This window comes from Tigriopus californicus, chromosome 7 (assembly GCF_007210705.1).
Source record: "Tigriopus californicus strain San Diego chromosome 7, Tcal_SD_v2.1, whole genome shotgun sequence".
Lineage (NCBI taxonomy): Eukaryota > Metazoa > Arthropoda > Copepoda > Harpacticoida > Harpacticidae > Tigriopus > Tigriopus californicus.
The window spans coordinates 223,445-238,440 of record NC_081446.1 but is presented as its reverse complement, the minus strand read 5'-3'; the positions used below and the strand labels follow the sequence as shown (position 1 = coordinate 238,440).

The window sequence follows — 14,996 nt, the reverse complement described above, 5'->3', positions numbered from 1 at the left end:
GGAAATCCACGCACAACAAACCCGGGACAAGGAATAAGGCGAGCCATGAGGAAACCCAGCAATGGTCACGGCGGAATTCTAGGCATAAGAAGGTATGTATGATGCTTACAACGAAATTCATCTGACCTGAAAAGTTTGTCTACGTATCATCTTTATGCTGACAAGAGATTAAGTTGCTGTACCTATAATTAAATATTATTTTTCAATCATTTGGCATTTACACCTTGGTAAAACAGTGGCTGGAACCTGACCATTACGGATGTGATGTCCGGACACAAGTTATATTTTCCGGTCAAGGTCTAACTAACACCTTATTGTCTTTGGCCCAGCATCCCCTCAGAGTATTGGCGGTCACGCACCTTTGTTCGGCTCCCAGCCAAATGCCACCAACGACAGGAGGTGACAATAGATCTGTTCAAACTGACCCACCCACTCTACCATTTACTGCAAGAACAAAGATTTTCACCACCTACCTCTACCAAACAGTTAATGTACAGTCTGTGAAACCCTTCTTCACTTTTTTTTCATATGCACTGAACCAACTCTGGTGTGATATCACTTTCTAGTAAACTTTTTTATCATTCTTGACCACTGCATTCTTTTATTCTTATATCGATTTTGGTATATGATATTTATGCATCCAGGTTGACACATTTTACTATCTGACATGGCCAAGAGTCGCAATAAAGGTTATTATCAATAATCATAATTATTCGCCATTACAGTGGCCGACGCTCTAACCAATATGTATCTGGATCAATCACCAATTACCATTTTTTTCTTCAACTGAACGCAAAAATACCAACAATTTATTGCCAATCCCAATGGATTACCAAATGATGTTTCAGACACAAGACTTTTACTTTGAAATACTGTATGCCTCCAAAAGTGTGTCTTCTTTCTTCATGTCAATAAAGTTACATGGCTATTCTTCAATGGTTGGCAGAGATCATAACAGCGGACCCAACGAATTGGTTGATGTGATGGAGTGGGTTGAAGGGAAATTGAGTGCAACTCAAACGTAGATCGGGAAGCACATGCACGTTCCAATGTCACAGTAATGGTTGCAACACCATCTCCGACCCTGCTAGAGGTCCTTTCCAATGAGACAAAACATGGTCACTGTAATTATATGATTTTTAATGACTATAGCACGCGGAGAGACGGACACCATTTCACTGGTCGATGAGTTTGTAAATGCATCTACAGCTACGCCATTTTGGAGTGGAAAATGACAAAAATATAATGCTAACCTCACTCCATTTGCAAAATTACCAACATTCGAAGGACAAATCAAATGAAAGTTTTAATAAACTCGAGGAATTTAGAAGGGAAATATTTGAGTTTTCAAATTCATCTTGTGGATCGTAACATATCTAGCATTTAGACGGTCCAGATCTCACAAACCTGTAGGGTTGAAATTTGCTAAGGTGTAAATGCCAAATGATTGAAAACTAATATTTTTTTAAAGGTACAGCAACTTAAGTTTTTATCACCATAAAGATGACACGTAGACAAACTTCTCAGGTCAAATGAATTTCGTTGTAAGCATCGTAAATACCTTCTTGTGCCTAGAATTTCACCGTGTGGTGGAAAGGAACCCACTGACTGGTCACTGGGTACTGGCCATTGTACCATTGTCCATTGAAAAATTGAATACTTTTGCACATGAGGCTGCACACCCATCATAACGTAACGTCTAATGTTATTTAGGCTCCTGGAGAATCCCAGTATGTAAAATTGGAAAATTTCGTCACACCAGGAAAGCTAAATGTAAGCAAAGACTGTCATTGGTTGAAAGTGCGGACACAAATTCAAGTTGGTAGGGCTCTCTAGTAGAAGAGTACGAGCATGAAAAGCGACCCCTGAGGAGCGCGGCCTCCAATATCCAAGAAGCCAAATTTCATAACAATGGAAAATAATCAGAACCATTTTTAGGTGACAATGCGTGCTCTAATCCTGCCAACAACTTCTTACAAAAGGAGAGCCAATGTCATGTAGATTCTTGCTCTGGTAGTTCTTTTCTTGCTTTTTTGTTTGAATTTGGAGTAATTCAAGAAGTATATTCAGATATGGACGGAAAACCCAAGTAAATCTCCCAACTTAAAAATTTATTTCAAGAGAGGCCATTTTGGATTGTTCAAGATTGGCCTCNCTCATTGGTGAAGTAAATGTAAATACTTAGAACTGAGTTTTTTGAAAAAAAAAATGCTCAAATCATTGTTTAGACGTAAGGCTTACTGGGGTACCGTATTGGTAGAGCAACTGCTTTCCAATTTTGCGAATCCTTGTTTGATCCCAGGCAAGCCAAGTCCAAGCTTCTTTGCAGTGTTCAAATTACAGCATAAGTTGCTGCCTTAACAGCTTCAATGGGCGAACCTGCGATCATTCCCGAGGATGAGGTAATAATTAATGTTGCACGTTTGGTTGCAACAACGGAGCGGGAATATCCCTTAATTGGGACACCCATCTTCATCAGAAGCAAGCTGAGCAAGAGAGCTGTCTTCTGACTCCGAACAAACAAACATTGTTTAGATGTATTTGATGTTATTGAATATGCTAGTTACTTTTATCTTATGTGAACACCCAGCTGAAGTCTTCTTCGGCAACCCTTTTTGTACAAACATTGAACGCGACATCCGTTTATTGCGTTTATTGACAATACTGGTTGAAGTTGAGTGAATTACTTGGACTTTCCTTCATCAATATCTACATAAACTTGTTGAATTGCTCCAAATAGGGCTAGTCAAGTAAACGCGTTCATGGACAACTGATGTCATTCCATGGAGTAAAATCAAAGACAACATGCCCAGCCAAACCACACTGTGCATGCATTGGATTTTGACATGTTTTCCATTTTACATGCTTGTCTAGGCAATTAGCATTGTGGTATTGAGCCAATTTGACGGTGCGTTCACTGATTTACACCAAACATGCTCATTTAGTAGGGTTTTATAACACAACTCGCTCAAAATCACTCGATTATTGAAAATTCAATGGGCGAATGGTGCGAGTTGACGGCGATGTTTGTCTTAGCTCTCTCTCCCCAAAATGCCCAAACTTAGGGTGCCGGATCACATTTTCCCTTGAATTTCCTTTACTTGACATCTATTGAAAAGAAAAAGCATGCAAAAAAAATCACCAGAGCAAGAATCTACATGACATTGCCACTCTATTTGAATAAAGTCGTCGGCAGGATTAAAGCACGCATTGTCACCTAAAACTGGTTCCGATTATTTTCCATTGTTATAAAATTTGGCTTCTTGGATCTTGGAGGCTGCGCCTGTTGGGTGTCGCTTTTCATACTTGTACTCTTCTACTAGACAGTCCTAGAGACCCTGGTCAGAGACGCGCAAGGTTTGACAAGTGGCTCCTCTTCCAAAAAGTAAGTGATTAAATGAACTAAAAAGTTTCCAAACAGATTTTGAATTGATGTGCTATGTAAGAGGGAGTACTAACTGGTTTATATGTTCTTCTGTTGATTTACTAGCAATGAGGAGATCATCAACATAGAAGGCAAAGGGCAGGTCACGGAAGATTTCATCTACCATATGCTGAAATGTTTTTGCCGCATTTCTCAAGCCAAAAGGCACGCGCACATATTCATAAAGGCCAAAACATGTCGTGATTGCAGTCTTCTCAATGTCGGACTCCTTCATGGGCACTTGATGATAGGCAGAAACCAAATCGAGTTTGGAAAAGATTTTTGCACCCCCCATGTTGTATGCAAAGTCATGAAGGTGTGATAGTGGGTAGGCGTCGGGCTTGGTTTGAGCCTTAAGTGAGCGATAATCTCCCACTTAACCGCCACCCCTGTTTGGTTTTGGAACAATGTGACCTGGAGTGCCGTACGGACTTCAGGACGAGCGGAGTAGACCAGCTTTTAACAGAGAGTCCAAAATGGTCCAAAGGGCAGCTTGTTTTTCGGGATTTAAGCGGCGGAATTTTTCAGGTATCAATCTGTCTGAAACTGTTTCAATAGCGTGGGTCATCTGCTTAACTTTGGGAAGGCTATCCGATTGCTCTTGGAACACATCAGTTAATTGGTGAAGGATGTGCTTCACCAACTGGTGATTGCTGTGAGTTGGATGTTGTTTGTGTGTGTCCCACTTGTGTCTCAACTTGCAAGGTTTCTTGGAACGCCTACAGCAGCAGTGGGTCAGAACATGCCTCCCATACTTCTCCTCTTGCCATGTCAATGAGAAAGTTATAATACGCCAAGAAGTCTTGACCTTGATAATATCAATGAACATCGGCAATAACAAAAAGCCAACTGTATTGTTTTCCCGAGTAATCCAAGACTAGTCGCCGTTTTCTGTAAGTTTTGATGATTGTCCCATTTGCCACCACCAAGTTGAGAAAAGAATTGTGGGCTTCCCCCAATTGTCGAGGGCGCACCGAAACAGAAGCCCCTGAGTTGATCATGAATTCTGTTTTTGTGGTTGCATCTGTGATGCAGAGAGGAGCATGTGCATTGTGAAAGGAAAGGTGAGCAATTAGAGGAATAACGGGTCGGCCTGATTGACCGTCAAGTGCGGCCATATTTGACGGTTTTAGTTTTCCGCTGTTTGTCGTCGGGTGCTGGGTGCCGGTTTACCCTTTTTCTTGGGCTTTGATGCTGTCTGGCCGTTCCAAGAGCACGGTGTTTGACAACTGAATGCATTTCTCCCCATCGGCAATGAAAGTAGCACTCGCCTGGTCATTCCACTTGTCCAGGGCTAGCGTGAGCAATATTGAGCGCCTCGATCACTAGATCAAGTTTCCCAGACACATATGATGTTCTGTCGGGGTCGGAGTCTACTGATGCCACGTTAGCATGGTTTCTGCTACTGCCCACAACACCTCTGGATCTAATAACAATCGCGTCAGCTTTGGCCACGATTTCTGATAAGCCAAGTGACAAGTCCGCAGACAGTTGGCCCTAGACGTGTATTGGCAACTTAATCAGGAACAATTGTTTGAATAAGTCCGGGGCAAGGTCCTTTGGCTGGACCAACATTTCACAATGACACAGTAGCTCCGATGGAAGCTGAGCACCCAATTGCTCCTCTGTGACTAGCCGATGAACATTTTCAAATGGGCTTTTCTTCATCTTGCCTTTCAAGGCATCCCACAAGTCGTCATACTTGTTTCCAGTTCGTGGTTCAGTGATAGCCTTGTGAACCTTGACCAATTGATCATTGCTTAGGATAGAAATAGCATGTGTGGCTTTCATGTCCTGTGCTCGTATTCCGGCCTTTAAGAACATTGCCTCAGCTCTGGCAAACCAAATATCTACAAAGGATTCTGATAGGGGCGGTAACTTTACAGAAGCTCCCGCCATTTTGATCAGGGTGGGGGACGTATCCAAGGGTGATGTATCTTTGGGCATGATGATTATTTTTCACGTCAGGGCACATATCATATAACGGCTAGATGTTGCATTGGCCCGACCTCAGTGCAGAGGAAAATGGATTTTGTGTCAACAACTCTGTACACCAAAAAGAGGAGGGTGACTGCCTGATCAGGTCTAACGACCTACAATCACTGGGCCTTCAACGAACGCCATCAGTGGCAAACTGACCAACATGGGCTAATTCGTGTTTTTGAGTGACAGTAACAATAAACAATACAATAAACAAAGTGATTGTGTTTAGTCTTCATCAACCAGAAAAAATGAGATGGATTTTGATACTAATGTATGGATTCCACATCCATGGACTATAAGGAATGAGTGTTTGAACATCAACACCAGATGATGACAATCTTTTAATAACACTGGCAGTTATTCTATCCTCTCAGAATTATTCTTGTCTTCACTGCATTGGCAATTTTTGCCTGGTTTAACATATGAAAGAGAGGATTGCTTCATATGGCTGTTCCAATTATAGATGAAAGGTAGTTTGAAGTTAAGGTTTTGGTACACTCACGTCAACATCATAATATGGTAGTTGCCTTGATAGGGCAAAAGACAGGACTTTGATCCTCTGAGTTCAGACAAGTCAAGGGGTGCACAGTGAATAATGTTGTGCCTCAGATCTGCCAAAACACTTGGGGTAGAACCTTTTTCTAACTGGAATATTGGTCGGCATTGGCTAGTCAGGCTGGGTGGGTTGAAGGTAAAATGAGCAATCTGTTTGAGAGTTTGATCCTATTTGTACATTCTATGGCAGAGCAAGCCCCACTCATCTCTCACCACATTAAGTCCACAAAGAGATGAAAGTCGTATTCACTCACAAAATCATCAAGGGGATCAACGAAATGGTTGCCATGCTTACAGTCACTGTACAGTGTGTCAAGAGCAAGTGTTTCGAACAACGCGTTTGTTTTGGCTATTTTTCATCGCCCATGATCAGCTGTTGTCTCGTGACGGCTCTCGACCAATTAGCGAGAACCAGGCAAAAGGAGATGACGCGTCTTTTCCATGAGTGTCATTACTAGTGTCTACTGACGGGAAAAGGGCAAGTAGCAAGTCATCACTAAAAACTGGAAAAATACTTTGCTTTTTTTAGCAAATATTTTATTTTCATTTTGTCAGTTTGCCTGAAAGATTTTGGTGAAAAAGGCCAAATATTTTGTTTTGTAATGTAGTAAATAGACATTAGTACCATTATAATTCAGATTGACATAGAAGGTGTAATTAGGTTCTTCCTGAGGCTCAGAACTGTAGTAACATTGAGTGACAATAATTTTGTTGATGTTTTCTTCAGTTAAGTTGTGCCTGTTGTCACTCAAAATGGCTTTATATCTTGAGAAGGAGCGCTCCACATCAGAACTTGTGCCAGGAACGTATTTCAGATTTGCAACATCTTCAGTGACCATCCCATCAGGCAGGCAATTTCCCTTCCCTAGTTGAACCAAGGCAATATTCTTGATCAATCCATAGTCTTTGTTTCTCTCCACAATTTTTGTCAGCTTTGCTCTCAATTTTGCCCTCTTTTCTCCAGGTATCAGCCATTGGCCCGATTGGCCCTGAAACTCAGTCTGCTTAGCTAGCTGGCTTGGCAGTCCTGGCTAGCTAAGCCGTTCCCGGCCAGGCCTCGATCATCGGCGGTGGACATCGTTACCATGAGCTGCTTGAGATTCCCAGGTTGGACCTCGGGGGGTGCCTCCCACCCGTCCCTGGATTGGGGCCTCCTGCAAACGGTAAGTCCGGCCCCAGGCCCGTCACACTAGCTCAGGCCTTCACCGACTCGGTTCGTTCAGCTTTTGCGCCTTCTCAACCACCCAGCCACCCACCCAGCCACCTCCAACCCACGCAAGCAAACGCCCCCTCAGTCCGATCCGCACACTAACAGTCACAAACACGGACCTACTGGCACAGACCAACAGACCAACAGACCAACATACGTACATAGTTGATCCAGGCCAGGCGTTTGTGACCGAGCCAGGCTCAAATCCCAACCCATCCCCCCGAAGACACAGCAGCCACCACCCATCCTGATGATGTAGGCTGGGATTCATTCAGGCTAGCCCGCCCACCGACCCGCCGCTTTCACCCGACTGGATCCCCCCTGGTATTAGGCCCCAGGCCACAAGATTGAAAAACCTAGCCCGGCCCACGGCCCGCCTTTCGACCGTGCCTCAATAACTTCCAGGTCACCCGCCTGGGTTCATCCACCCCTTGGTCCGGGCTGGGCCATGGCTTGGGCCGGCCTGTTAGCGGACAGTCCGCCAGAAAAGCCCGAGGCGCGCCCCAAATCAGATGAGTGGGACGAGCGGGATGAGCAGGTCAGTGCTTGGAGCACGGCCTTCAGCCAGCAGGTCTTGAGCTGGGCCCACCCGCCCGCGGTCGACGAGCAGGAGGTCCTGGCCGAGGTCTACCACAGCCTGATCCACTCGCATCTCTCCGAGCCATTGCTCCGGCTCGAGCACACGCACGCCGAGGACATGGAGCGGACAGCACGCGCCGCTCAAGATTCTACCTCGGGCGGGTTGAGTGCCCCCGTCCCCGAGTCCCCGAGTGGGGTTCAGTCCGCTCCGGACTGGCTCCACGCCCAGGAGACTCAACGCCGCGAGGTCCATCATTGGTTGATGACCGTCCACGACCAGTTCCAAGGCGGGGCGGGCCCGCGCACCGCGGCCCCAGTCTCGTCCGCCTCGTCCGCCGGTGGTGGATTGAGTGGCAGCATGTCGCGCAGCGACTCGGCCTTCGCCCTCCCGTCGGGCACGGCCAGTCCTCACGCTTGTCAAGAGAGCTTCACCATCACCCTGGGGGCTCAAATGAAGCATATGCATAATTTGCGTTTGATCGCCTCGGACCCGTTGGATTTGTGTCGTTACCCGGCGCCCATGGATGACGCCCTGCCGCATCGACTCCAGACCTCCATGTCGTTATACTCGACGAATTTGTCTGGCTTGGTCTTATTGAGCTCGGCTGATCCCTGGACTCGACCCTCGGATCTGACCCGCGAACTCATGACCTTGGTCCAACGCTCGACCGATTACCACTTTCCCACCTTTGAACGGCAAATCCAAACCATTCTGACCGATCACGTCGGGCCCGCCCTGACTTGGCGACGCGCTCGACCCGGACGCACCAGCCCCGCCCTTGAATCCACAGCCCAGGGGGCAGCCGGACCTGAAACCACTGGATTGATGACAGGCGATTTCTTGGTTACCCAACATTCCAATTTATGTGGCGTTCACGCCCTCTTCCACCTGATCTCGGATGAGAGCGTGCTCAATGGCAACATCAACTCACGGCACCCGGTGGTGTTGGGTCTGCGGAATGTCATGAAAACCGCCTGTTTGTCGGATGTAACCACGGTCACATTGCCGTTGCTCTTGACACATACTATGACCGAGACCATGACCGTGCAGTGGTGCCTGAAACGGGCTGAGTTGATCTTCAAGTGTGTCAAGGGCTTCATGATGGAGGTGGCCTCTTGGGGCGGCTCGGAGTTGAAAACCTTGCAATTTCTCGTGCCGCAAGACATAGACCCGGACGTGTTTCACCGACTGACGAGCATGCTGGCCAGCATCTTTCGCACCTCTAATCCTATTTCGTTTTAAAATCCCGTACCATTTTTATTGAAGTTTACTTCTATTCGTTACTTTGGCTTAATACACGTTTTTTCAATGAGATAATTTGCCTCCTGATGCTTTTCTTCCATCCCCTTCAGTTGTTGGTTCAGAACGATTACCACTTGTATCAAAATGGTCGACCCATACCTTTGGAGGCGGACTTTGATCCCGTTCTACCCGTGGACGTGGTGTTCTCGGTACGAGGTGGCAAAGGCGGCTTCGGATCCATGTTGAGAGCCTTGGGCGCCCAAATCGAGAAGACCACCAATCGGGATGCCTGTCGAGATCTGTCGGGTCGGCGATTGCGCGATATCAACGAAGAGGAGCAACTTAAGCGCTACGTCGCCGCTCAATCCCAACGCGAGCAAGAAGCCGCCGAGAAGAAGCAAGCGCGCTTGGCCAAACTTGAGCGACTCGTCAAAAACGAGAACAAGCACGTGTTCCATGATCCCAAGTACGATCAGGCTAGGAGCGAAGCCACCGAGCGGGTCCATGAGGCTATGGAGGCGGCGCCCAAGCTCAAAAAGCCCGATGAAGCCAGTCTACCCTCCACCAGCGGAAAAAAGCGCAAAAGTTCCGATCCCACCCCCGTGGCCCCGGCCAAAAAGGGCTTGTGGATGGGCGTGGATCTGGGCGATTCCGATCTCGAATCGAGCGAAGATGATGATGACGACGAGGCCCCAGAGAAGGACAAGAAGCAGGCGATTGCCGTCAAGAATTAGAGAAAAATACCGCCAATAAATGTTCCGCTGAATCTGTGTCAATCATGGTACTTAAGAATGGTTTATTGTGGGCCAACTTTGGGGGAAAAACGGGAGTAATAACTAAAACCCTGTTCAAAAGGTGGGCAGGTCGGTATGAAGGATGGTCTTTCGCTCCACACCATTTTTGTCCACGGCAGCCATACTGGAAGAACGTAAATTGAACGTGTGAAGATTGCCCGTTGTATCGAATGATGTTTTCAAGAAAATTTCTACTCGTAAATCCAAGCCCATGAGCAGAGAATCGATCAAACATTAATTCAGCTTGAACTCGCTGTTGTGAAAATTGCTCGATTTCGAATGGTTCTGAGTATGTTCCCACTTCTGGTGGCACGTGATCGACTGGGCAGCCTGTTCGAATCAAAGCAATGATGAATCAAGTAGAAAACAGTACTACTTACAAACAACAACCGCCCGAGCTTCCATCGCGATTGATGGCCAGCGTGACGCATCGGCTCACCAGGTCCAAGGCCTCCTCACGCGTCATGTTGGGCTTGTAGTTGGCGTCCATGTAACCATAGATGTAGGACGAGCCGGACCCGCCAATGGTGGCGCCCTGGCGAACCATCATCCCGCCCAGGGGAATGCTGTACACTTGTCCGCCTTTCTTCTCATCCCAACCGGCCACGATGATGCCGGCCGTCAGACTGTCGCGGTACTCGTAACAAATGTCCTTGAACAAGAAGGCCGCGGTGTGGACGGGCGCCGGACGCCCGCTCTCGATCTCCAAGAAGGCCAACTTGTACTTGACCACATCCGTGACGGCCTGGAAAACGAGGGCCAATCTTACTCAACGTCAAAGCTGTGGGCCAGGCCTCATCAGATTAGGCCTTTTCCCGCTCTATCTGGGTGGACCCATGCATAGGGGTGCTGGCTAGTATTCCAGAATTATCCATTACGTTATTACACTTAAACATGATAATTTAGATAAGATGGTCACTTCCGTCGATTTTCCTGCTCCTCAGAGAATCTCCAAGAATCTTAAAACAAAAACTTCAGACAGGGTTGGCTAACACCCGCCTGTTGGATACAAACCCAAATAGCAAATCCTCCCTTATTTTCCGAGACCCTCCCTCTTTCTTTGGCTGTAATTTGATTGATAATGAAATTTGAAGAGCAATGTCTTCATTTCACGGAATAAGTGGTAGGAAACTCAATGCTTTTCTTTGTGGTGTTCAATCCTAAATGTTCAAAAGGTAGATTTTGGGTTTCTTGCACTGTTTTTTTTCTATTGGTCGTCAAAGTCAAATGTAGTGGCGTGTTTGCTCCAGTTCTTTGACTCATGCGCTAATCCAAGGACGACGTCCGTGGTGAAATCATCCTTGACTAATCATAAATCAGCGGGGCGACTATCAAAAACGTTTTACTTCTGTTGTTGAATATTTCACCTCGTTAATTATGAAATGAGGCTAGTCCGTCTCATTCCCCCCTCCAAAAAAACTGTATTGGCATGGCGTTGCTGTTTTTAAAAAGTAAGGTAATCGAGTAGTTTTTTTTTAGTAACAGTTTGGTTGTTTTTGGCTCAAAATCAAAATAAGACATGAAATAAAAGGGTCTAACTTTGTCATTTGATTAAAAGTTAATAAAACCCGTCCAATTAAAAGACCCAATGAAACCCATCAAGAAAAAAAAACCCGTCCCACCCAACATCCGCCTTGGCCGTACAGCAGCCTGACTTCAAGGCATGAAGAAAACTACTTGATTCTCCGCCAATCTGACAGTCTGGCGGGGTTGATTCGCTAGAATCCTACTTTGCGCCAACCCAAGGCCAAACCAAATCCCTTTGTACATGGGCAGCTCTCTTCGATCATGGCCAACGAATGATATGATCCAGCCCACCCCCATCCCTCCCCCATCCCATCATCCATGATGGACAGTCCCATGCGAAGAATAACCACGACGTAGCCAGCTTTCACCCGCAGACGGGCCAGGGGTCATCATGACCCGCTGCCAGTTCGTCGAGGGAGTTTTTTTCAATGACCTACCTGCGTGTCGGCCGCCGATCCGGACCGACAGGCCAGAATGCGCTCCGTGACGGGCGTGAGCTTGTCCGTGGTGCGATTGGCCACGTAGGTGCCCATGGAGGTGCGCGAGTCCGCGCCCAACACCACGCCCCCCGCGTACTCCACGGCCACGAGAGTGGTGCCCGTGGACATTTCGGTGCTCGCCCCACTGGGGGCTGAGCCCATGCCCAGCCCAGCGGCGGGTTTCAACCAGGCGGGCGGGGCCAAGCTCAGCCCCGGGTATTCAACGGCCGTGGACGACATGTTAAAAGCTGAGTGAGTCGGAGGCGGCGGATAGTTGAGTTGAGAGATCGATTTTGAAAAGTCTCGCTCGCAATTAAAAGCAAGATGATGATGATGATGATGATGACTTGGGCAATTTCGACCCTCTCTAAGGGTGACCACACAAAATCCCGTCAAGCTAGAGCTGTCGTCGTTAAACCCATGGGCTAGCGCTAGAACCACGAGCATCGAGCATTGATTGGGCCAAATAAGTCAGGTTGAGAGGGCATGAGATCCTATGAAGTCAGGTCTAGGGCTGGTAGATCAGGATCAGATCAATGGGGATCGAGTATAAAACCGGGCTATGAAGCGAAATTGACCTGGTCGCCTGAGCACGAGTCACCCTGAAGTGGCCGGGTTTCGGCCACAACAACGCTATTATCATTGTAGGGATGCCTTCGATAACAGCGATCACAGCTCAAGGGTTGGGGGCTCATGAGCTCAAAAACCGAGTCAAAAACTACCGGGTTCAGCTCCATGAACTTAGATGGTCGCCTTCATTGAAGTGGACTTTGGCTAGCTGCATTAAACTTAAAAATATTTCGTTCTGGTAATTGACCTGGTTTTTGTCAATGGAAGATTCAAGGCCTTGAGACTTTAGAGGCATCATTCCCATCACTAGTATTTAGTGGCTGGAGACAAAACTTGGGAAAAATGTTAATAGACCAGCCTCAATATGTGGCTATTTCTACAGATCAAAAAATGAAATCTAAAAATACCCAAAAAGTATGCATAAATATTTAGTTTTATGAACTACTTGACAAGACATTTTAGGTTGTGCGGTGCATTAATTTATTGACAATGTTAACATGAGCGCAGTTAAAATATGCGCTATTGAGTATTCCTTGCTATTTTAAGTTTTTGAATTGACTTACATCTTCTTGATATGAGAGGTGGACTGTTCTAGCCACTATATTTAATGAGGCTCCAAGTGAATGAAAGTTTAAAAGTCAGTTCCAACCCGTAAATAGCGTACATTAAAAATGCTATCAAATCGGCATCAGTTTCAAAAACTATAGGGCTAGTCAAGTAAACGCGTTCATGGACAACTGATGTCATTCCATGGAGTAAAATCAAAGACAACATGCCCAGCCAAACCACACTGTGCATGCATTGGATTTTGACGTTTTCCATTTTACATTCTTGTCTAGGCAATTAGCATTGTGGTATTGAGCCAATTTCACGGTGCGTTCACTGATTTACACCAAACATGCTCATTTAGTAGGGTCTTGTAACACAACTCGCTCAAAATCACTCAATTATTGAAAATTCAATGGGCGAATGGTGCGAGTTGACGGCGATGTTTGTCTTAGCTCTCTCTCCCCAAAATGCCCAAACTCAGGGTGCCGGATCACATTTTCTCTTGAATTTCCTTTACTTGACATCTCCTATTGTCACCTGTAATTGAGAAGATGTTTCCTGATGTTGTTTGAAAGACCAGGGACTCCTTGGAAAGACCCAATTGGTCTCTGTGTTAACAGCAACCTCAAGTAGCTATTGATTGTTAAACTACTAGAGGGCTCTAGATACAACCAAAAGGAAAAAGATGCAGCTAATCTTCTAGCCTAGGTTGAATAGGAATGAACTTAAAAGACGTGTGGTACTTAAGATAGTGTGGTTCATATTGACTAGCAGAAGCATGACGTTTATTGAACGTAACACAAAGAGAGATTGGGTGAATTAAATAACTCAATATAAACACAGTTTGACTAGATGAGCTTTTCTGTCTATAATTGGGGCTGTTGCAACCTTGATGTCTGTGGATAGAGCTATCAGAGCAGTATTACAAAAGTGTTGGTATAGTATAATGTTTATTGTTGTCGCCACTCAAAGATACAATGTTTAAGTATCAGCACGAGAAAAAAACACAAATAATTTGGAAATCAAGGAAAGAGAAAGAAAAAACACCTAGCCGCCAATCGCGGAATCCCAGGCATGGCAGATGGGCACAAGTACAGTTCAAGGTACAAAAAGCTCTAGGCAGAGGTAACTGACAATTAAGACATGAATATAGGAAAGGGCATTGTATGATGAAATTTGACTGATTCTGTTCTTTTGCTAGTGACCAACTTCTTGTAGGATGAGACTCTTTGAACCATATGACTACTCAGGGCAAGCAAGTTCTACTGATCTATGGTCCGCACAAAGAAGGAATTCCACACAGAAGAAGATTTTGCGAAAGATTTACAAACCTCTTGCTCCACAACAAATTGGGTGATCCTTTCCGACAAGTCACTGACCATCCAGATCACGTCTTCCATCAAATAGACAATCCTGACAACAATGCTCCCATTGAATATATCATAAGAGTTGACCAAATCTCTATGAATCCTCCTCTGTTCTATTGAAGGCAGATCCTGCAAGCGCAACTGTTCCAGATATTCCAAACTAATGGACTCCACCAAAGACCTCCTCATTCTTTGTTGGAAGACTCCAAAACCTCACAAGAATATTTCAGGCCCAGAGACCAACCACAGGAAGCATTTTCAAGAGATGGTGCACAAAGGTTTGAGCACACAAAGAAGCCGAGTGGAGAAAAACCGTTCTACATTCCAATCACAGAATTAGCAGGACTTGCCACTTTGGCACAGTGGATCAAGAAGGACATTTTCCCGTCATAATGGATGACCAGGTCCTTTTCTTGCTCTACCTTGGATATTTGGCCACCACCCAAGACATCAATGGACGCGGCCTTCATACTCTTGCCACAGCAAACAACTTTGCTTTTGATAGCATTGAAGACCATTTGGTTCGAAAGAGACCACTCATGAACTGGATTCAGAGCTCATTGCAAATTGATTTCGTCATGCACATATGAGATGGCGCAAAAGATTTTGAAGTCATTAGCGAATTTGAGAGAACTCACCGGCTTCTTAACAACCACTTTGTCCATGTAAACGGAAAAGAGAAGGGGACCAATTACACTTCCTTGAGGAATTCCAAA

At 45.8% G+C, this 14,996-nt stretch overlaps 3 protein-coding genes across 3 annotated transcripts; 2 read left to right on the top strand and 1 right to left on the bottom strand.

The window, feature by feature from the left end:
• Positions 1–6,874: 6,874 nt before the first annotated feature.
• On the top strand, positions 6,875–9,912 carry LOC131883538 (splicing regulator SDE2-like). The gene is made up of 2 exons (XM_059231028.1): positions 6,875–7,125; positions 9,105–9,912. The coding sequence occupies exons 1-2, from the start codon at positions 7,048–7,050 to the stop codon at positions 9,726–9,728; spliced, it is 702 nt and encodes a 233-aa protein (XP_059087011.1). The 5' UTR covers positions 6,875–7,047; the 3' UTR covers positions 9,729–9,912.
• On the top strand, positions 6,981–9,104 carry LOC131883535 (protein C12orf4 homolog). Its single transcript, XM_059231025.1, has one exon. It carries the CDS (start codon positions 7,621–7,623, stop codon positions 8,992–8,994), a length of 1,374 nt encoding a protein of 457 aa, XP_059087008.1. The 5' UTR covers positions 6,981–7,620; the 3' UTR covers positions 8,995–9,104.
• LOC131883536 (proteasome subunit beta type-6-like) lies at positions 9,771–12,160 on the bottom strand. The gene is made up of 3 exons (XM_059231026.1): positions 11,753–12,160; positions 10,169–10,533; positions 9,771–9,912 (listed from the first exon to the last, which is right to left on the bottom strand). The coding sequence occupies exons 1-3, from the start codon at positions 12,032–12,034 to the stop codon at positions 9,843–9,845; spliced, it is 717 nt and encodes a 238-aa protein (XP_059087009.1). The 5' UTR covers positions 12,035–12,160; the 3' UTR covers positions 9,771–9,842.
• Between the last annotated feature and the right edge of the window lie 2,836 nt (positions 12,161–14,996).